This window comes from Schistocerca cancellata, chromosome 6, assembly GCF_023864275.1.
Source record: "Schistocerca cancellata isolate TAMUIC-IGC-003103 chromosome 6, iqSchCanc2.1, whole genome shotgun sequence".
In the NCBI taxonomy this organism is placed as follows: Eukaryota; Metazoa; Arthropoda; class Insecta; order Orthoptera; family Acrididae; genus Schistocerca; species Schistocerca cancellata.
Genome location: NC_064631.1, coordinates 155,988,037 through 156,010,425, shown reverse-complemented (window position 1 = coordinate 156,010,425; position 22,389 = coordinate 155,988,037). Strand labels below are relative to the sequence as shown.

Genomic DNA, 22,389 nt, shown 5'->3' with positions numbered 1-22,389 from the left:
TTTGTCTCCCGCCTCCGCCCCCGCGTCCTCTTCCCAGCCACCCAAGCGGCGGCGTCGTCGTCGGCGGCGGCCCTGGGAACGGCTCGCGTGGCGCGTCCGCGTAAAGCGCTGCCCCGCTCAAACTTGGGCCACGCGTGCAACTTCTTAAATTTAGCGGGCGGTTGTTCGTGCCTCACGGCGCGCTGCGGGGCAAGTTTCCCGCGCGCCGGATCTGCGCTGCGCTGCGGAAGCTTCCGCCCAGCACCGCGGCACAGTTACTCAGTGCTAGCCGGCTGAGGCGCCCTCGCCGACATTCATCACCTGGCGCCGCCTCCCCAGCCATGCGTGGCGGGCCGGCGTCGCGCTACGACGCTGTTCCCTCCCTGAAAGCTTGTCGCGTAGGCCTACCGCTTCTGCTCAGGCCTTATATTTACTACTCGTCAACAGTCTTGTTGCTGCGTTGGTGCGACCCGCCTCTCCTTTCCAGTCGGCCTATCATGTCTACATCTACATCTACAGGGTGTTTCAAAAATGACCGGTATATTTGAAACGGCAATAAAAACTAAACGAGCAGCGATAAAAATACACCGTTTGTTGCAATATGCTTGGGACAACAGTACATTTTCAGGCGGACAAACTTTCGAAATTACAGTAGTTACAATTTTCAACAACAGATGGCGCTGCAAGTGATGTGAAAGATATAGAAGACAACGCAGTCTGTGGGTGCGCCATTCTGTACGTCGTCTTTCTGCTGTAAGCGTGTGCTGTTCACAACGTGCAAGTGTGCTGTAGACAACATGGTTTATTCCTTAGAACAGAGGACTTTTCTGGTGTTGGAATTCCACCGCCTAGAACACAGTGTTGTTGCAACAAGACGATGTTTTCAACGGAGGTTTAATGTAAACAAAGGACCGAAAAGCGATACAATAAAGGATCTGTTTGAAAAATTTCAACGGACTGGGAACGTGACGGATGAATGTGCTGGAAAGGTAGGGCGACCGCGTACGGCAACCACAGAGGGCAACGCGCAGCGAATGCAGCAGGTGATCCAACAGCGGCCTCGAGTTTCCGTTCGCCGTGTTGCAGCTGCGGTCCAAATGACGCCAACGTCCACGTATCGTCTCATGCGCCAGAGTTTACACCTCTATCCATATAAAACTCAAACGCGGCAACCCCTCAGCGCCGCTACCATTGCTGCACGAGAGACATTCGCTAACGATATAGTGCACAGGATTGATGACGGCGATATGCATGCGGGCAGCATTTGGTTTACTGACGAAGCTTATTTTTACCTGGACGGCTTCGTCAATAAACAGAACTGGAGCATATGGGGAACCGAAAAGCCCCATGTTGCAGTCCCATCGTCCCTGCATCCTCAAAAAGTACTGGTCTGGGCCGCCATTTCTCCCAAAGGAATCATTGGCCCATTTTTCAGATCCGAAACGATTACTGCATCACGCTATCTGGACATTCTTCGTGAATTTGTGGCGGTACAAACTGCCTTAGACGACACTGCGAACACCTCGTGGTTTATGCAAGATGGTGCCCGGCCACATCGCACGGCCGACGTCTTTAATGTCCTGAATGAATATTTCGATGATCGTGTGATTGCTTTGGGCTATCCGAAACATACAGGAGGCGGCGTGGATTGGCCTCCCTATTCGCCAGACATGAACCCCTGTGACTTCTTTCTGTGGGGACACTTGAAAGACCAGGTGTACCGCCAGAATCCAGAAACAATTGAACAGCTGAAGCAGTACATCTCATCTGCATGTGAAGCCATTCCGCCAGACACGTTGTCAAAGATTTCGGGTAATTTCATTCAGAGACTACGCCATATTATTGCTACGCATGGTGGATATGTGGAAAATATCGTACTATAGAGTTTCCCAGACCGCAGCGCCATCTGTTGTTGAAAATTGTAACTACTGTAATTTCGAAAGTTTGTCTGCCTGAAAATGTACTGTTGTCCCAAGCATATTGCAACAAACGGTGTATTTCTATCGCTGCTCGTTTAGTTTTTATTGCCGTTTCAAATATACCGGTCATTTTTGAAACAACCTGTACAAGTCCTGCGTGGTTTTCAAGGGATTCTTATACCATTCTTCCCACAAAATAGCGGCTAGTCGAGGTAACGGCGATGAAAGTGGATAGTAATTACGCACCCTGTTCTGCAAAGTAGACCACAAAAGCTCAATAACAGTGAGATCTGGTGACCGTCCTGGCCAGGAGAGAAGCGACAGCTCATCGTCGCGCTCACTAAACCAGTCCTGGGCGATGCGAGCTGTGTGAACGGCACCCATGTTGTCTTGCAAAACAGCATCACCATCGAGGAACTAACACTGTACCATAGGAAGGACCTGATCAGCCAAAATGGTCACGTAATTCTTGGCAGTAATGCGACCTTGCAGAATGCATGTATGTGGCCCATAGAACTTCACCATATGGTTGCCCAAATCGTCACCGAACCCCCACTATGTTTCATTCTTGGGAAGTAAATTCGACCAGAAGTTAAAACGGGAAGTGCAATAAGATTCGTCCGACCAAATTCCATTGCTCCGTGGTCCAGGTTTTGTGGCTTCGGCGCCACGTTTTCCTGTCAAGGGCATTTGCATCAGTGCTATGTCTCTCTCTTATTTTTCACCACAATCCCCTTCAATGACCGTCTGTCACGATCACTCAACACGCACTTTCGTCCCTGTTGCGACTTAGCTGATGATATTTTCCATTTTGACCTGTAAGCGGTACAGATCTTCGATACTGTGCCTTCTTGAAACACAGACACTTCGGATACCTTGGTTACGAAAGCACACATCATACAAGCACCGACGATTAGCCCACGGTCGTATTCACTTAGCTCCCACATAATGTGCCCACGATTGACAGAACACCATTCTGACCACGCCTGGACCCTGCAACTTATTGAGGATATTGCACAAATGCCGTTCATGGGCAAATACAGTACTACAACCAGCAGTCCTGGCTAGCATCTCTATTTATGAGGGTCACTCCAAAAGAAATGCACCCTATTTTTGTAAAAAACTACAGTTTTCATTCTGCATGTGTGAAAGTTTTACAGTTTGTAAATACATCCTTCCCGCTAGTTTTCAAACTTAGTTCAACCTGTTCCCGTGAGTGGCGCCGTCACAGCATGTCTTCAAGGTGGCTGCTACACTTGACGTTCGTCAGAAGCAACGTGCTCTCACAGAATTCCTGTGCTGTGAAAACGAGACACTGGGAAACATCTACAAGAGGTTGAAAAAGGTGTATGGAGATGCTGCTGTCGATCGCAGTACAGTTAGTTGGTTACGTGATGAAAGCGGGCACAGCAATATTGAGGACTGTCCTCGCAGCGGCAGGCCTCGTACTGCACACATTCCAGACAATGTGCAGAGAGTTAACGAGTTGGCGACTGCTGACAGACACATCACAGTGAACGAATTGTCACGCTACGTTGGGATAGGGGAAGGAAGTGTTCGCAGAACACTGAAAGTGTTGGCGTTAAAAAAGGTTTGTGCCAGGTGGGTTCGCAGGATGTTGACAGTGGCTCACAAAGAAACAAGAAAAACTGTATGCAGCGAACTTTTGGAACAATACGAGAATGGTGGAGATGAATTTCTAGGAAGAAATTGTGACAGGTGATGAAACATGGCTCTATCATTCTTCACCAGAGACGGAGAGGCAAGCAATGAAGTGGCATCATGCAAATTCACCCAAGAAAAGAAATTCAAAACCACACCTTCTGCTGGAAAAGTTATGGCTACAGTGTTTTTCGGTTCCGAAGGACTCTTGCTTGTGGACATCACGCCAAGAGGAACCATCATAAATTCTGATGCATATGTGACGATACTGAAGAAACTTCAAGCTCGACTGAGTCGTGTTCGACCACATTGGCAAAAGCAGGATGTTTTGCTGTTGCACGACAATGCACGGCCACATGTCAGTCAGAAAACCATGGAAGCGATCACAAAACTCGGATGGGCAACACTGAAACACCCGCCTTACAGTCATGACCTGGCTCCATGTGACTATCATCTCTTTGGGAAACTGAAAGACTCTCTTCGTGGAACAAGGTTTGAAGATGATGACTCCCTTGTGCACGCTGCCAAACTGTGGCTCCAACAGGTTGGTCAAGAATTTTACAGTGCGGGTATACAGGCGCTGGTTCCAAGATGGCGCAAGGCAGTTGAGAGGGATGGAAATTATGTGGAGAAATGAAAATATTGTTCCTAAAGGATGTATCCACACACTGTAAATTTTTCAGACATGTAGAATAAAAGATGGATTTAAGAAAAAATGAGTGATTTCTTTTGGACTGACCCTCGTATATTCAAGCGCGCATTTCTCGCAGTGTTTCCATACATTTGTCCAATCCGTGTATGTGGATGTAGAAACATTGAAGAGAAAAAAGTTTCTGGTTGTGGTCTTTGGGGACAAGAGTCGTGTTTCGCTTGTTCCATTCATGCCAACCAGTGTACAACCAATGCCGGCGCGCATATCGAGACGTTGTGAAACCTACACAGGTGCATTCAAATACAAATAAAGATGCATGATGCTCTTATGGGATGTTCTGTGTGACCTAAACTACTTAGTACTCCACTATTCGATCTAGTGGTGTTGGACTTGGCACTAAGAGATTTTCACATTTCTGTGGAGTTTAAGTGAAGAGGCAGACGACGTTTCACTTCAAATGAGTAACTATAGGACACCGTTATGACAGGACTCGAGAGGCAGAGCTAGTACACACGTACGTCAAATATCTGTACGAAAAACCTGTGAAAAACTGAGTTACGCCTTCTGTACATAACTCAACTTCAGTAACATTTGCTGACTAGTATGGTACCGTTTCAGGAAGGAAATCGAGGATCTGCCTGAAGAGTGTGGCATATTCCGTGAGTCTGTTAGCGACAAAACGCTGAATTAGTTCACTGAAGTTACACGAACTGGAAGTTCATGATGCTGGGTTCCGCTCTCCAGTAACTTCCAGCTGCCTCGTTGAGAATTTACTGGAGCGTGACAGGCTGCCGACTTTCAAGCACACGCAACACACCCACCACTTTAGTAGCTGAATTTCTTACCGCGGGACTGCATCATCAAATTATGCTAAGGACTCCCATGAAGCTCCACTGTAATTCGGATACCTTTCAATAGAGACCTTCTGCCAGAAGAGTCAAACTGAGAGGATACCTATTTAAGAACTGAACTATGGAATACATAGCTGTAACGGTGCGCTCAATTAGAGACGATCGATTTCGGTCTAGAATCAGCCCGTCGGGTCCAAAAACTATCTCAGCTACGCATCTGCGTTATTGGAATAACAACAGTCAGGTGCACATAATTCCATAATTGATATTAGTTGCAAATACGTAACATTATGTCCATTTAACCTCATAGGTTAAAAGATGATACATGATAATGTAATGGAAAGAACAGAGTTAAAAACAGCTTCGATGTAGAATCAGAATATCTTAATTTTAGCGAGATGTAAGTATTATTATAGTACATGACCTATTTTGTAAAAATTTTGGTACATGTCAGCTTGTTAAGGATATTTGTATCACAAAACGTCCACCGATCCCAAAAAAAGCATGGAGATTAAAGTTCCAGCATCATGTAAACGACGAGCTCCTTAGGCACCCATCACCCGCTCGGGTTGGACAAAAAATGTGAAGGAAATTGGTTGTGTCCTTCTAGAGACACCCAACATGACTGTCGTGTAGTTTATTTGGGGAAACTGAATGTCGGTAGTTGGATGGAGATTAGAACCCAATCACTCTGAATGACAGTCCAGTGCCTCGACCACTAGGTCACGTTGCTCGCACACTGCAGTCTTCTTAGCACAAACTGACGGCGAACATAATGCTTCTCTGGAGCCGCGCGACCGCTACAGTCGCAGGTTCGAATCCTGCCTCGGGCATTGATGTTTGTGATGTCCTTAGGTTTAAGTAGTTCTAAGTTCTAGGGGACTGATGACCTCAGAAGTTAAGTCCCATAGTGCTCAGAGCCATTTGAACCATAATGCTTCATTTCTTCGCGCAGTCGTCCCTCCCGCCCTTTCTGTAACTTTTGCAGTATCTCAGACTGTGTGTGTGTGTGTGTGTGTGTGTGTGTGTGCGTAATGAGGGGTGGAGTAGAAGCAGAGATTGAATATGTCAGAGAAGAGAAGACTTCCTCATCTTCGTAGTAACACAGAAGATAATATAAATAACTTTATCAATTTTTCAACAATGCTTTCAAAACCATTTTCTTTAGTGCCAATTGTATTCTCCATCCAAAATGCAAATCTTAGGACCAAAACTGCATCATTTCGAGTGGGGTAGGACTGATAGAGAAGATCCAACGAAGAGCGGCGCGATTCGTTTAGCTGACGAGAGAGCGTTACGGAGATGCTAAACAAACTCCACTGGCAGACGTTACGAGAGAGGCGTTGTGCATCACGGAGAGAGTTACTATTGAAATTTTGGGACAGCATTTTTCAGGAGTCGGACAACATATTACTTCCCCTCCACATACATCTCTCGTACCGACGACGAGGAGAAAATTCGAGAAATTAGAGCCAGTACAGAGGCTTACCGACAATCATTCTTCCCACGCGCTATTCGCGAATGGAACAGGGTTGGAGGGATCAGGTAGTGGTACCGGAAGTACCCTCCGCCACACACCATTAGGTGGCTTGCGGAGTATGATGCAGATGCAGAGGTGCCACAAAAGCTATTATATTCATGTTCGACCACTGTCGTTCTGAAAATACGAAACGAAAATAATTATTTTCAGTTAATTGACTAAAAGGAAGGCAATTGATATATTCCAGCCGACTACGTTTCTAGCATTTGTAGACTTAGAGTAATCTTTTGTTGAGTGGAATACTCTCTTTCAAATTCTGAGAGTGGCAGGGGTAAAATGCAGGGAGCGGAAGGCTATTTACAATTTGTACAGAAACCAGATGGCAGTTATAAGAGTCGAGGGACATGAAAGGGAAGCAGTGGTTGGGAAGGGTGTGAGCCAGGGTTGTAGCCTCTCCCCGATGTTGTTCAATCTGTATACTGAGCAAGCAGTAAAGGAAACAAAAGAAAAATTCGGAGTAGGTATTAAAATCCATGGAGAAGAAATTAAAACTTCGAGGTTCGCCGATGACATTGTAACTCTGTCAGAGACAGCAAAGGACTTGGAAGTGCAGTTGAACGGAATGGACAGTGTCTTGAAAGGAGGGTATAATATGAACATCAACAAAAGCAAAACGAGGATAATGGGATGTAGTCGAATTAAGTCGGGTGAGGCTGAGAGTATTAGATTAGGAAATGAGACACTTAAAGTAGTAAAGGAGTTTTGCTATTTGGGGAGCAAAATAACTGATGATGGTCAAAGTAGAGGGGATATAAAATGTAGACTGACAATGGCAACGAAAGCGTTTCTGACGAAGAGAAATTTGTTAACATCGAGTATAGATTTAAGTGTCAGGAAGCCGTTTCTGAAAGTATTTGTATGGAGTGTAGCCATGTATGGAATTGAAACAAGGACGATAAGTAGTTTAGAGAAGAAGAGAATAGAAGCTTTCGAAATGTGGTGCTACAGAAGAATGATGAAGATTAGAGGGGTAGATCACATAACTAATGAGGAGGTATTGAATAGAATTGGGGAGAAGAGGAGCTTGTGGCACAACTTGACTAGAAGAAGGAATCGCTTGGTAGGACATGTTCTAAGGTATCAAGGGATCACCAATTTAGTATTCGAGGGCAGCGTGGAGGGTAAAAATCGTAGAGGGAGACCAAGAGATGAATACACTAAGCAGATTCAGAAGGACGTAGGTTGCAGTAGGTACTGGGAGATGAAGAAGCTTGCACAGGATAGAGTAGCATGGAGAGCTGCATCAAACCAATCTCAGGATTGAAGACCACAACAGCAACAACTACGTCGTTAGGGACGGCGTACTAGGCTATTAGGATATCTGAGGAACCGCGTAACAACTGGATGGGAACGGCAAACCGCCGATTTTTAGCTTTTTCGGGTCACGAGTACGGGGCCTTAATCAAGAGCCCGCACAGTGAAAGAAAAGGTTGGCTGGGGTGCTAAAAACATTATTACACAGTGTGAATGAGTCACGCATCAATCCATCACAGCCTACAAGGCTGTAATTAGCCCTGGCGATGAGAGAGAAATAGTGACGTTTTCCGTCCATCAGCGCGCGCGGGTACCGCATTGGCGTGTGTGCGGGTTGTTTGGAACACGGAGGGGAATGGAAGAGGGCGGGGGAGAGATGTAGGCGGGTGCTGTACTGTGGCGCCCAAGCCGGGCTGCGGCTGCTACTGCTGCACTGTCGCCGCTATCGCCAGCACTGGCTATTCATTACCGCCGATAAACAACCGTAACCGGTTCGAAATCGCTGGCTCTGTGCTCAATGGACAAGGCTCCCCCACTCCATCCTGGTGGGTATTAAAAAGGCTCCAATGAATAAACAATTAAGTTACGGACCAGTAATGACAGGGGGTAGCAATATAATCCACTCCAAGCGGCAAACAAAGTGCTTTACACACGCACACACATACACACACACACACACACACACACACTTCCGTTCTGCACAACGGCCCCATTCTCTGCGACAAGCGGTGGAAAAAAATCGCCGCTGAAATCGTTCGCTGCGGATAAATCACGGAAGGGACAGAACCGGATTGCACGGTACAAAGCTTGAGGAAGTACGTGCCCTACACCGGCAGGGAACGGCGCGCTTCCTGCGGGATCGAAGCCGACAAAGCCGTAGCATATTACGCTCCGCTCATGTTTCGAAAATTCCGCTCGTCAGTTCGGTGTCCTCGCGTGCATAATAAATTGGGAGCCCCGTATACGGGCGAACTTTATGTGCGGCCCACTTCCGCGATGTTTTGCCAAGCGAGTAAACTGCCACCTGGCCGTGTTATCAGCGCCTAGCTGAATAAAGCATTTCTGACAGTGTGGTGTAAATAAGGGTGGATTGTGGGAGCTGCTTTCCGAATGCGACGAAGAAGTAACTGGCTGTGAAAAATATCTCCATAGTCTGCTGTTTTTACGAAGACTGTGATGCAACATTAAATGACGGTAACGAATTATTGCCGCCACTATGCAAGAAACGAGGATTGGGTCTTACCGCTCCGTCGACGACCAGCTCAAGAACAAGAGAGACGGAACAGTGGCAAGACACTCGACTCGAATTTGGGAGGGGTTTTGAGCTTCCAGTACTTTCCATAAATTACTTTAGGCGAATTCTGGGATCGTTCCTTTCAAAACGACACGGCCGACTGCCGTTCCCATTATCGAAAAAGCTTAACATGAGTTCCGTTTCTAACGGCTTCGTCGTCAACAGGGTCTTTAAACACTAGGCTACTCCCTTCTCGCCGGCCGAAGTGGCCGTGCGGTTAAAGGCGCTGCAGTCTGGAACCGCAAGACCGCTACGGTCGCAGGTTCGAACCCTGCCTCGGGCATGGATGTTTGTGATGTCCTTAGGTTAGTTAGGTTTAACGAGTTCTAAGTTCTAGGGGACTAATAACCTCAGCAGTTGAGTCCCATAGTGCTCAGAGCCATTTGAACCATTTTTTGAACTCCCTTCTCCGCTGAAAACTACCGCTTAATCTGTTCCTAATTTTAGTACGACGTTTAACTGTAGGACATCATTTCGGTATTCGATAGGCATTTATTCCTAACATATTCAGTGCTTTCTTCGCTAGACTGTGTGCATGTTACTACGTTGCAACATCGGACAGGTACTTCACTGCTCTCGTGCTGTGGAGACCATTCCCTCTCTCTGCGCAAGTTAGTGCATTCATTCTGGGCGCTTTAAAATGGATGGTTCAAATGGCTCTGAGCGCTAAGGGACTTAACATCTGAGGTCATCAGTCCCCTAGAACTTAGAACTACTTAAACCTAACTAACCTAAGGACATCACACACATCCATGCCCCAGGCAGGATTCGAACCTGCGACCGTAGCGGTCGCGCGGTTATGGACTGAAGCGCCAAGAACCGCTAGGCCACAGCGGCAGGCTCGAAAGTGCAACTACAAGATACAACTACATGTAGCAAAAGTAGATGTGTATATTTAGTAAGATTCACTGGAAGAATCCTATACAGCGTACAGGTAGCACACAAAACCATCACCCGACTTATTCTTGACTACTGCTCGTGAGTCATGGAATCTTAGCAGGTAAATTAAAAGACGAGACAGAGAAGGTTTAGTGAAATGATCAAGACGAAAAAATAACAAATTCGAGCTCTAAAATAGGTTTACAAACAGTTTTTCCCCGTCTTCTACAGAACAGGAAAGGGAGAAATTTTAGTGGTAGTATATATAGCCGAAGTACACTCCGCCACGATTGGCTTGAACAGTAGATATAAACATTTTCATTTCAGAATAGCGGGGAGATGGATACAGACTGTCTGGGAATTTCATTTGGAGACACCCCTGCCACTGTTCTTCACTGGATGAATGAATTTAAAGATGGACGTAAGAGAGCTGCAGATTTCGCAAGCATCAGTTGTCTCCTGTAGATACGTTCTCAAATAACCTTCACTTTAAAAGTAGCATCTCATCCGACGTCGTCTTTTGGAGGGCACATTTCTAACAGAACGAATCTGATGGATAAAAGACTCTTAGTTAACTTTCCGCTCGAATACTGATAAAATTACAAGCTTCCGAGATATTTTTTCCCTTATCGTCTTCAGGGGCTCAATCTGACCGTTGTCAAATTGGCGAGGTACTTACTTCCATGCCCAGAGCACGGCGTCTGATTGGCTAGATTACGCCACGGTGAAGGCTTTTGTTGTGGTGGCGTCCCCTACGTCCAAAAATTACATTGGTGGTGTAATTGATATAACACAGTGCAATTTCCATTACTTCCCTAATCACGGAGCCCCAATAGTTGCATGCGAGAGCCACAATTCTTATATTTTCAAACATATTCTGGTGCTTATTTAACAGACTGTGATCGACCACTGATTATTTCTCAAGATCCCTATATTTGAGGTGACGGTTACGTTCAATACAGCGATCGGTCATAGTTCGTACTGACAACTTCACGTAACTGCTGCCGCACTCGCAAGGAATATTATATAAATCCCTGGTACTCTCACGCCGAGATTCAGGTCGCAACAATTTCTTAAATTTGCCTGGGTGACCAGAAGACTGGTCTGATTCCCTGCCTGATTAGGACTCGGCCTATCTTACTAGTTGTTGCACCACAGAATGGAATACGCGCAATGTTGTTCCTTCTGGCTTGGTTGAACGGCGTCGAGTCATGGTTTCCTCGACAACGCTGACCTAATATCACGGATAGAACACTTGTTGCTTCTGATGACTAATCTCGGCGCAGGAATAGTCCTGGCTTTGGATATTAAGATTTTCAGCAGAGATCTCGTCTGACTTGGATGATGAAAGATACGCCCGTTGAGGTATGGGTCCTCTTAGAGGGCAGAGGGAGAGGTGTAGGGACGTGGGTGGGGAGGGGTTGGTGGAACGCAATTGCTAGTTCACGTTGGTCTGTCATCTACTACGAGAGGGAACAGCTACCTGTTTTCGCGGGTATAACAGTACTGTAAAAAGTACGCAGTGCATTAACGAAATAACAATGTATTATGTATGCCACAGTTTTATTTCATTTAATTATTTTTGCAGCCACATGTGCTGCGAATGGTTGGCGTTTTGCATTCGTAAATAGGTTCAGGATTACCATATGTCACGGGTCCCGGGAAAACAGTTACAAGAGAGAAGCATGTCGCATCAGTAGTGATTTAATGGAATCGCTGCTGCCGTAGGATATGGAAACAGGCGGCATCAAAATTAATTTATAGGAACGAATCGCTTCCGGCAGTACATGCGTTCTGCTACCCGTAACAGAAATAAAAGAACGCGCAGGGAAGATCTGCTGTTCTCGGATGTTTGCAAACACATACAGCTAGTAAGTGTCGTCAAGGTTCACAGCTGGACTTTGATGAGACAGAAAGAACATACTGTGTTTGCCTGCCCCGTTTTCTTTGGAAACAAAGGAGGGTTTAACGTCCGTCGATGACGTGGCCATGAGAGATGTAGCAGCTCGCGCAACATCTCCACGTAGCCGATGAAGTTCGTTGGATGCCGTTTTTGTAAGGGTAACCCTTAACCGCAGATTACTGCAATCCATGCTGTTCACTAATGAAGCTATTTTAAAGAGAAACACCGTAAGCAACAGCAATAGCTCACACGAAAATCCACACACCTTTGTGCATTCACCTATATAACACAAGTCCTCTGTAGATGTATGTCGCGGTAGGATCAAGTAGTAGCTTAAAAGCATCTTTTCGTCTTAGAGAATCGTGTTTAAAGTCTCACACATGGGAACTTTGTGGATAATGAGATGTCACTGTTGTTAACTGTACGACTAGGCCCAATGTTTCATCATAACGATGCTCCAACATACTCGAAGTATAAGGTAAAATCAGTCACACAGGGCACGTTCATTGGTCACCGTGGTCTGTGATGGCGAATCAAACGCGATGTCTGCAAAGTAAAAGGAATCACAAAGAACGTCTTGGTTCATGGCGCTACGAACAACGCTGCCCTCCTAGAAATACAAACAGGGACGATCACCGTTGAACTGCAAGCAGTGTTGCGACGAGGGGTGCAATGTTTAATGAGGGGTTGTTTGAAAATTTCAATCTTGACTGCCGTAATTTGTTTCCGTATTTTTGAAACAACATAGTGCATCACTAATTTATTTTTGGACTATTGCTGATTTTTCGATGCTTCCTTTTTGTAAAAAAGTTAACACGTCTAATATTACACTTATAGATGGGTGTAACTAACTAATACGAACTACTGATTTCACTACCTCTCAAAATATGAAGCATTCCTCCTCAACCGACTTAAAGAAATGGCTGTGCAGTCACTGCATGTTGTTTTGTTGACTGCCAGCAGTACACTTTGGTTGAGACTACTACGCTTTATTAATCTCAAATTCGGCTCGGTGGCATTTCGATGTGTACGGAAACTCAAACGACCTACAGATAATACTGAAACGAATGGAAAAGTGATTGCTTTCTGTCTGTTATCTATTATTTATTATACTGTCCATTTGTTATTATAAAGCCGGCCTCTGTGACCGAGCGGATCTAGGCGCTTCAGTCTGGAACCGCGCGACCGCTACGGTCGCAGGTTTGAATCCTGCCTCGGGCATCGATGTGTGTGATGGCCTTAGGTTCGTTAGGTACAAGTAGTTCTAAGTTCTAGGTGACTGATGTGCTCAGATGTTAAGCCCTATAGTGCTCAGAACCATTTGAACCATTTTATAATAAAGGCCTTCAAAAAGAGACGAGCCGGAGGCATAATTACAGAAACCAGAACCTGTATGTTAGAAGTATTGACCCTGGCTGCTGAGACACTTGTCCCACTATGACACAAGGCGGTGAATGGCTGTCTCATAAAATTCCCGGGGCTGCAGTGTTAACCAGTTTCGCACGTACAGCTGGACATCGTCGTCCGAGGTGAATCGTTGGTTGCCCCTATGCTGCAGTTCTTCTTTGGCCAAGATGGCCCCCTTCTGATTCACTTCCTGCAGCACGGGACAACAGTGAACGCCCAGCGTTACTCGCAAACCTCGACCACCCTTCGCCAAGCGATCAAATCATAACGACCAGGCAATGTCACCCGTCGGGTCATTCTGCTCCACTTAAATTCAAAGCCTCGTACGGCCAACACAGTTGCGGCACTCCTGCAGAAATTCAAATGGGAAGTTCTCGGCCACCCCCCATACAGTAAGGACCTCTCTACCTGTGATTACGCCAATTTTGGTCACCTTAAAAAGGCTCTGAGGGGCAAACGATTCACCTCGGACGACGACGTCCAGCTGTACGTGTGGAACCGGTTAACATCGCAGCCCGGGGAATTTTATGAGACAGCCATTCACCCCCTTGTGTCATAGTGGGACAAGTGTCTCAACAGCCAGCGTCAATACTTCTAACATACAGGTAGGCCTACTGGTTTCTGTATTTATGCGTCCGGCTCTTTTTGAACGCCCCTTATGCTATTCCAAGGCGCCTTTAGGCTAGTTATGCCAACATTAATGAACAAGAAGTTTACCACACGTATTTTTTCGAAACAAGTCATAAATTAACTATAGTTTTTTTACTGTGTCATAATGTTTATTAAATCAGCTAGCTGACTGTTATACTTGTGATTAATTTGATGGATATTTCTTTTCATTACTGAATGCAGTAACCGATCTTTTATAGAGCAACGTGAAAATACGACGGGCGTTCAATAAGTAATGCAACACATTTTTTTCTGCAATCAGGTTCGTTGTATTCAGGATTCCAATACACCATATTATTCCCCACTTTTTTAACTACAGAATCCTATTTTTCAACATAATCTCCGTTCAACGCGACGACCTTGCACCACGTTGCTAAGATGGCCTGTATGCCCGCATGGTACCTCTCTAGTGGTTGACGTGTTCCTGTATCAGTAACCTCCACATCATCCACAAACTTCTTCCCGCAGACTCCATCCTCCATTGTGAGCCAAACAGGTGGACGTCTCCTGTTAGGCGGCGAGAAACAAGGCGGGCACAAACCTTGGAGTACCCCAACTGGTGGACCAGTGTGTCAGCATTAACAACTTAGAAGTCCAGTTAAGCAGCAAGCTGTTTCCAGAATGAGATTTTCACTCTGCAGCGGAGTGCGCGCAGATATGAAACTTCCTGGCAGATTAAAACTGTGTGCCAGACCGAGACACGAACTCGGGACCCTTGCCTTTCGCGGGCAAGTGCTCTACCAACTAAGCTACCAACTAAGCTACGCCCCGTCCTCATAGCTTTACTTCTGCCGATACCTCGTCTCTTATCCTCCAAACTTTACATAAGCTCTCCCGCGAACGGTCTCATTCCGGCACACAGTTTTAATCTGCCAGGAAGTTTCAGCAAGGTGTTTGATTGTGAACAGTCGGTCATCTCGAATGAGACTGTCCGCAAGTTCCAACACGGCAGGAGTCACAGCTTTGAGCGGCCGGCCGGCACCCGGGAGACCGGACAGGTTTTCGATAATGGCAGACGCCTCGTCCAACGACTCACCGTGCTTTCGTTCACTCCCCGGTCTCCGTACATATTCTGCATGCTCCTGTTAATATACACACTGTTCTGGTTTTCCGCCTAAAGAAACTCAATGACACGTCTTCTGCCTGGAACGCACCCCCGTTGCAGGCGCCATTTTGAAGGCTACGTACAGCGCTGCCAGCTATCGGGTCTTCACGGAACTATAGAGACTGAAACGGGAATATTTCACATTGCCCCACAACAAATTCCACCTCTTTTCAACCGAAACTGGCGGAGAAAAAAGAATGTTGCATTATTTATTGAACGCTCCTCGTACATTTGATAAAAAAATTACAATTGTTATTTAGTAGCCGAAATAGTTAATAAAAACCTTGTGCTAATATTCTGGTTAAAATTATCCCAGGCACTTCATTTCCCAACGCCTCCCGTAACAACGATGAATGCAGATTCTTTCATTCTCTGCTGCTTACAAAAGTTCGTAGATACGCAAATGAGTTGTTTAGTTGGAGGGTTAGTCACATAGAAAAAGAGGGCTGATTTTTTTTGTGTTTGCAGGTACAGTCTGCAGCCCTGGTACACATTGAAATCCCCGTAGCGCTTGACTAAAGGGTCCAAAGCAACATGGAACAGCCCACTGATAAAGTGGGGTGTCATTAAGTAATTTACCGGGTGATCAAAAGGTCAGTATAAGAATGAGATTTTCACTCTGCAGCGGAGTGTGCGCTGATATGAAACTTCCTGGCAGATTAAAACTGTGTGCCGGACCGAGACTCGAACTCGGGACCTTTGCCTTTCGCGGGCAAGTGCTCTACCATCTGAGCTACCAAAGCACGACTCACGCCCGGTACTCACAGCTTTACTTCTGATATATCAGCGCACACTCCGCTGCAGAGTGAAAATCTCATTCTGGAAACATCCCCCAGGCTGTGGCTAAGCCATGTCTCCGAAATATCCTTTCTTTCAGGAGTGCTAATTCTGCAAGGTTCGCAGGAGAGCTTCTGTAAAGTTTGGAAGGTAGGAGACGAGATACTGGCAGAAGTAAAGCTGTGAGTACCGGGCGTGAGTCGTGCTTCGGTAGCTCAGATGGTACAGCACTTGTCCGCGAAAGGCAAAGGTCCCGAGTTCGAGTCTCGGTCGGGCACACAATTTTAATCTGCCAGGAAGTTTCAGGTCAGTATAAATTTGAAAACTTAATAAACCACGGAACAATGTAGATAGAGAGGTAAAAATTGACACACATGCTTGGAACGGCATAGGGTTTCATTAGAACCCAAAATAAACAAAGTATTGCTAGTCGCGTGAAAGATCTCTTGTGCGAGTCGTCTGGTGATGATCGTGTGCTCAGCCGGCACTTTCGTCATGCTTGGCCTCCCAGGTCACCAGACCTCAGTCCGTGCGATTATTGGCTTTGGGGTTACCTAAAGAAGCAAATGTATCGTGATCGACCGACATGTCTAGGGATGCTGAAAGACAACTTCCGACGCCAATGCCTCACCATTAACTCCGGACATGCTTTACAGTGCTGTTCACAAAATTATTCCTCGACTACAGCTATTGTTGAGGAATGATGGTGGACTTATTGAGCATTTCCTGTAAAGAACATCATCTTTGCTTTGTCTTACTTTGTTATGCTAATTATTGCTATTCTGATCAGATGAAGCGCCATCTGTCGGACATTTTTTGAACGTTTGTATTTTTTTGGTTCCAATAAAACCCAGTGTCATTCCAAGCATGTGTGTCAATTTGTACCTCTCTATCTACATTATTCCGTTATTTATTCAGTTTTCAAATTTATCTACATCTACATCTACATTTATACTCCGCAAGCCACCCAACGGTGTGTGGCGGAGGGCACTTTACGTGCCACTGTCATTACCTCCCTTTCCTGTTCCAGTCGCGTATGGTTCGCGGGAAGAACGACTGTCTGAAAGCCTCTGTGCGCGCTCTAATCTCTCTAATTTTACATTCGTGATCTCCTCGGGAGGTATAAGTAGGGGGAGCAATATATTCGATACCTCATCCAGAAACGCACCCTCTCGAAACCTGACGAGCAAGCTACTCCGCGATGCAGAGCGCCTCTCTTGCAGAGTCTGCCACTTGAGTTTGTTAAACATCTCCGTAACGCTATCACGGTTACCAAATAACCCTGTGACGAAACGCGCCGCTCTTCTTTGGATCTTCTCTATCTCCTTCTTGGTCACCATGTATTTTCGGCTGCAGCGGAACTATTGCTTCTGTGTCAGGCCAACTCAGACGGCTAAAGAAGTCATGTCGATAGGCCTGACACAGATGCAATGGTTGCGCTGCTGCCGAAAATAAATTACTTCACGATACGCCATTTTATCAATGGGCTACATTTAGTTTTGGTCCTCTAGCGACGCGCTACGGTCGTGTGGGGACTTGAGTGTACATGTAAACAAACAAAGAAACAATTGGTGACGTAACTTTGTAGTTTCCGATGTGATAATTAAAACTTCGTGTCTATCCAGCGCGCACGCATCCCTTAGACGTGAGTGTGGGCGTCAGCAAGTGATGTCCGGCGGAGTGGCGGCCTTTCTGGCAGCCGCGGCGCGGCTCGGCGCAGCCCGCCCATTCGCGTTCGCCTGTCGCAAGCCGACGGACGGCCAATTACGCGACACGTCCTCCGCTGCCGGCACCGGCCCAGCCCGCTGCGCTGGGAGCCACGGAGGCAGACAGCAGCCGCGCGCGCGCGCGCGGTTCGCCGCACTCACCCGCTTCCTGGTCTCGTAGTCCAGCGGGCCCGCCACGTAGATGGCGCCCGTCATGTTCTTCACCGCGAACGAGCCGCCTATGTTCCCGCTCGTAATCTCATATCGAATACGGGACGCTGCAACACACAAACACAACAGAATATAACCGATGCACAACACTCGACGACAACTAAAACACTAAAATACCTCGAACTAAAAATCTATGTAAACCTAACTACCCAAAAGAAAGTCCGCAGCAGTAGTGTACAAATAACCACCGGCTGAGCATTACAAAGGATATTTCGAAGTCTTTGCATCAAACATTTAGGGGTGATACATCACATCATGGGGAACGCCTTCCGTTAAAGCCAAAACATTCGCGGATGCTTTCCGGCGTGCTTTTACACTACTGACCATTAAAATTGCTACACCACGAAGATGACGTGTTACAGACGCGAAATTTAACCGACAGGAAGAAGATGCTGTGATATGCAAATGATTAGCTTTCCAGAGCATTCACACAAGGTTGGCGCCTGAGCCGACACCTACAACGTGCTGACATGAGGAACGTTTCCAACCGATTTCTCACGCACAAACAGCAGTTGACCGGCGTTCCCTGGTGAAACGTTGTTGTGATGCCTCGTGTAAGGAGGAGAAATGCCTACCATCACGTTTCCGACTTTGATAAAGGTCGGATTGTAGCCTATCGCGATTGCGGTTTATCGTATCGCGACACTGCTGCTCGCGTTGGTCGAGTTCCAATTACTGTTAGCAGAATATGGAATCGGTGGGTTCAGGAGGGTAATACGGAACGCCGTGCTGGATCCCAACGGCCTCGTATCACTAGCAGTCGAGATGACATGCATCTTATCCGCATGGCTGTAACGGATCGTGCAGCCACGTCTCGATCCCTGAGTCAACAGATGGGGACGTTTGCGAGACAACCATCTGCACGAACAGTTTGACTACGTTTGCAGCAGCACGGACTATCAGCTCGGAGACCATGGCTGCGGTTACCCTTGACGCTGCATCACAGACAGGAGCGCCTGCGATGGTGTACTCAACGACGAACCTGGGTGCACGAATGGCAAAACGTCATTTTTTTTAGATGAATCCAGGTTCTGTTTACAGCATCATGATGGTCGCATTCGTATTTGGCGACATCGCGGTGAACGCACATTGGAAGCGTGTATTCGTCATCGCCATACTGGCGTGTCACACGGCGTGATGGTATGGGGTGCCATTGGTTACACGTCTCGATCACCTCTTGTTCGCACTGATGGCACTTTGAACAGTGGACGTTACATTTCAGATGTGTTACGACCCATGGTTCTACCCTTCATTCGATCCCTGCGAAACCCTACATTTCAGCAGGGTAATGCACGACCGAATGTTGCAAGTCCCGTATGGGCCTTTCTGGATACAGAAAATGTTCGACTGCTGCCCTGGCCAGCACATTCTCCATACCTGTCTCCAATTGAAAACGTCTGGTCAATGGTGGCCAAGCAACTGGCTTGCCACAATGCGCCAGTCACTACTCTTGATGAACTGTGGTATGGTGTTGAAGCTGCATGGGCAGCTATCCAAGCTCTGTTTGACTCAATGCCCAGGCGTATCAAGGCCGTTATTACGGCCAGAGGTGGTTGTTCTGGGTACTGATTTCTCAGGATCTATGCACCCAAATTGCGTGAAAATGTAATCACATGTCAGTTCTAGTATAATATATTTGTCCAATGAATACCCGTTTATCATCTGCATTTCATCTTGGTGTAGCAATTTTAATGGTCAGTTCTGTATATTAGTTATGCCCCTGAAGGGCGGCACGGCGAAGGCAATGTGTGGCATGCATATGCAAAGTATGTTGCTTATAATTCAGTCATATGCTCCACGTGGAAAGGGAAAACGCCGAGCAAAATTAAAGTTACTGATCCGCTTCTAAAAAATATTTCTCAATTCAGAGACTCTCATTCTTAAGGTCATCTAGTTGAAAATCTACAATGAAATCAATACAATGAAATGAATATCCTTAGCTGCATACAGGTGTTGATATACGTCAACGGGGACAGTTGAAAATGTGTGCCCCGACCGAGACTCGAACCCGGGATCTCCTGCTTACATGACAGACGCTCTGACCAACTTTTTTCTTCTTCTTTTTTTGTGTCACCCTTGTGCAGGAGGCATGCTAATCTTCTCTGTATCGTTCCAATTTTAGTATATGAACCTGCCGAAGCGAGTACATCCATCTGAGCCACCGAGTACAAAGAGGATAGTGCCAATGCAGTAACTTATCTCTGGCACGCCTGCCGTGAGACCCACATTCCCAAAATATTATCCCGCACTATATTCGTAGTGCCCCTGCCCATTACACTCATTACTCGCGGTTTTACAGATTCCCGTAAGAGTTCGGGCAATTTGTGTGCATCCGCACAGAAGACGGTCGAATGGCCGGTGAGCCTTAACTATATTAACGAAGGCGATGTTGGCCTGATATATTCGACTATGCTCTTTGGCTACACTGACTAAAGGATTCTTCTAAAAAATACCAAATTAAGGTATTTGCTCTTTCATTAGTTGATCTGTTTATAAATGGTTCAAATGGCTCTGAGCACTACAGGACTTAACATCTGTGGTCAGCAGTCCCCTAGAACTTAGAACTACTTAAACCTAACTAACCTAAGGACATCACACACATCCATGCCCGATCCAGGATTCGAACCTGCGACTGTAGCGGTCACGCGGTTCCAGACTGAAGCGCCTAGAACCGCACGGCCACACCGGCCGGCCTGATCTGTTTATACATGCTTATAGGTTATACAAGTCTGCACAACGCGATCGCGATTCTTGAATAGATGTAGTTGGTCTCTGTTTTCTATGTTGATAACCTGAAGATGCCTAAATAAGGCGAAACGCGTCATTGGAGAAAAAAATAAATAAATAAATAAATAAATAAATTGCATCAAGACTGTTTTTAACCAATACTTAACTATATGTATGAAGATGGTGTCTGTTCTTTCGGACATATATATTGTTGAAAATCATTCTGCCTAGTTACTAGGGTAGGTGGTACGAAGTGTGCCTGATTAAGTAGAGCCTGCTAGTTCGTTCCCAGGGCCTACGAATACTAATTCTTGGATGCAAAGACTTTGAAACATGTGGTGTATAGACCCAAGACTATTGCTACTTGTGTCCATTAAGCGCCTTAGTCCCACAGGGTTCCCTTGTCAGACCGACACTGTTTAACACATACAGGGTGTTTATAAATGAATGTAGGGGTTTTAACGCTTTATAATATTTATCACATTAAACTTACAGTTATAAATGATATGTCAAATGAAAGAGCAACTTATAAATGTTCACTGCAGTACCGAAGTACGCGATCGGTAGAACTTCACTGTACCCAGGCGCTGGATAGGTTGCAAGGGGCCCAATGACAGGGCTTGCTTTGTAAGGCATCCACGTTCACCCGACCTAAGGCCATGCGATTTTTTTCCTTTGGAGCTTCATCAAGGATCGTGTGTACGTGCCTCCGCTAGCAGCAGACCTGTCTGAAGAAACCGGATTGTAGCAGCTGTTGCTACAATCACTAAAGACGCACTTATCAACGTTAGGGAAGAACTCGGCTGTAGACTTGATGTGTGCCGTGTGACAAATGGTGCTCACATTGAAAATACCTATAGCCGTTCTCGCTCATAAATATATTCAACAATCTTATTTTGTCAAGCGTGTACTTCTTATCCACCATGTGACACTGTTGAACTCTAAGAAATTAGCATAACATTCAACTGAACTTTACGAGCTTCAATAGGTCTTGGTTCTTCAAGAAGCTTTCATTGGTATCACTGGACCTTTGTTTTGGCATCATTCGCAAACACCCACGTTTCGACATCGGTTACGAGCCATCTGAACAGTTATACTATCGTAAATTGCAACCAGAAAGCCACGAACACTGTTCATTATGCCCTTCTGTCAGTCGAAACTCAAAACCTTACAAACGAAGTTTGCTGCTACACGTTTCAAGTTTGGTCTGTGGTTAATGATTATCCAACATCCTCAGCAACCTCTCTAATATGATTTTACGATTATCAGTAACCACTGTCCTCACCTTTTTTTTTCTACATTCTAATCGGTTGCTGACTGATTGAGTACCCAGAGCATTCGTCATTTTGAACGTCTTCGCCAACGTGTTTGAAAAGTTTGTATCACTTGCAAACTTTTGTATCATTCATAAACACTCACCAAAAGCAACAGTCAGCATTCCCAATGCGGTACTTCATTTTATTATAGTCTTACAGCTGAAATGAATGCAAATTCTCCGTTCAGTTTTTCACCAACTTAAAATCTCTGAGTGTACCTAAACAAATTTAGCCTTTCCCACAGTCAATAACAAAATAAGCACCCAATGTCACTATATTTAAATACGGAATCAAACAATTTCTCCTATTTTCCGACTAATTCCTCTTATTTCTATATCAGTAATTGCCCGTTCTGCCGTGAGTGGTAAAATCTGAGGGATCAGGAAGTGGAGTTCTTAGAACGGTTTTATGAGCAACTTTCGTATGCGTTCGTATTTTCAGCGATTCCGCTGAAATCGTAATGTTGTCATTTTATACCACCTCTTCCGCCTGTCCTAATTTGAGGATTCGTGCAGTTA

At 45.9% G+C, this 22,389-nt stretch overlaps 1 protein-coding gene and 1 non-coding gene across 2 annotated transcripts in view; both read right to left on the bottom strand.

Moving 5' to 3' along the window:
• The window catches only part of LOC126088218 (neural-cadherin-like), a 112,316-nt gene extending 90,836 nt beyond the window's left edge, over positions 1 to 21,480 (bottom strand). Inside the window, exons 1-2 of the mRNA XM_049906345.1 lie at positions 21,399 to 21,480; positions 17,760 to 17,875 (exon numbers count right to left, since the gene is read on the bottom strand). Coding sequence (XP_049762302.1) covers positions 17,760 to 17,875; positions 21,399 to 21,480 — 198 coding nt within the window. The remainder of the gene's footprint in view (positions 1 to 17,759; positions 17,876 to 21,398) is intronic.
• On the bottom strand, positions 19,870 to 19,975 carry LOC126090334 (U6 spliceosomal RNA). Its single transcript, XR_007521178.1, has one exon. It is a non-coding gene; the product is annotated as a U6 spliceosomal RNA (small nuclear RNA).
• Positions 21,481 to 22,389: the final 909 nt, after the last annotated feature.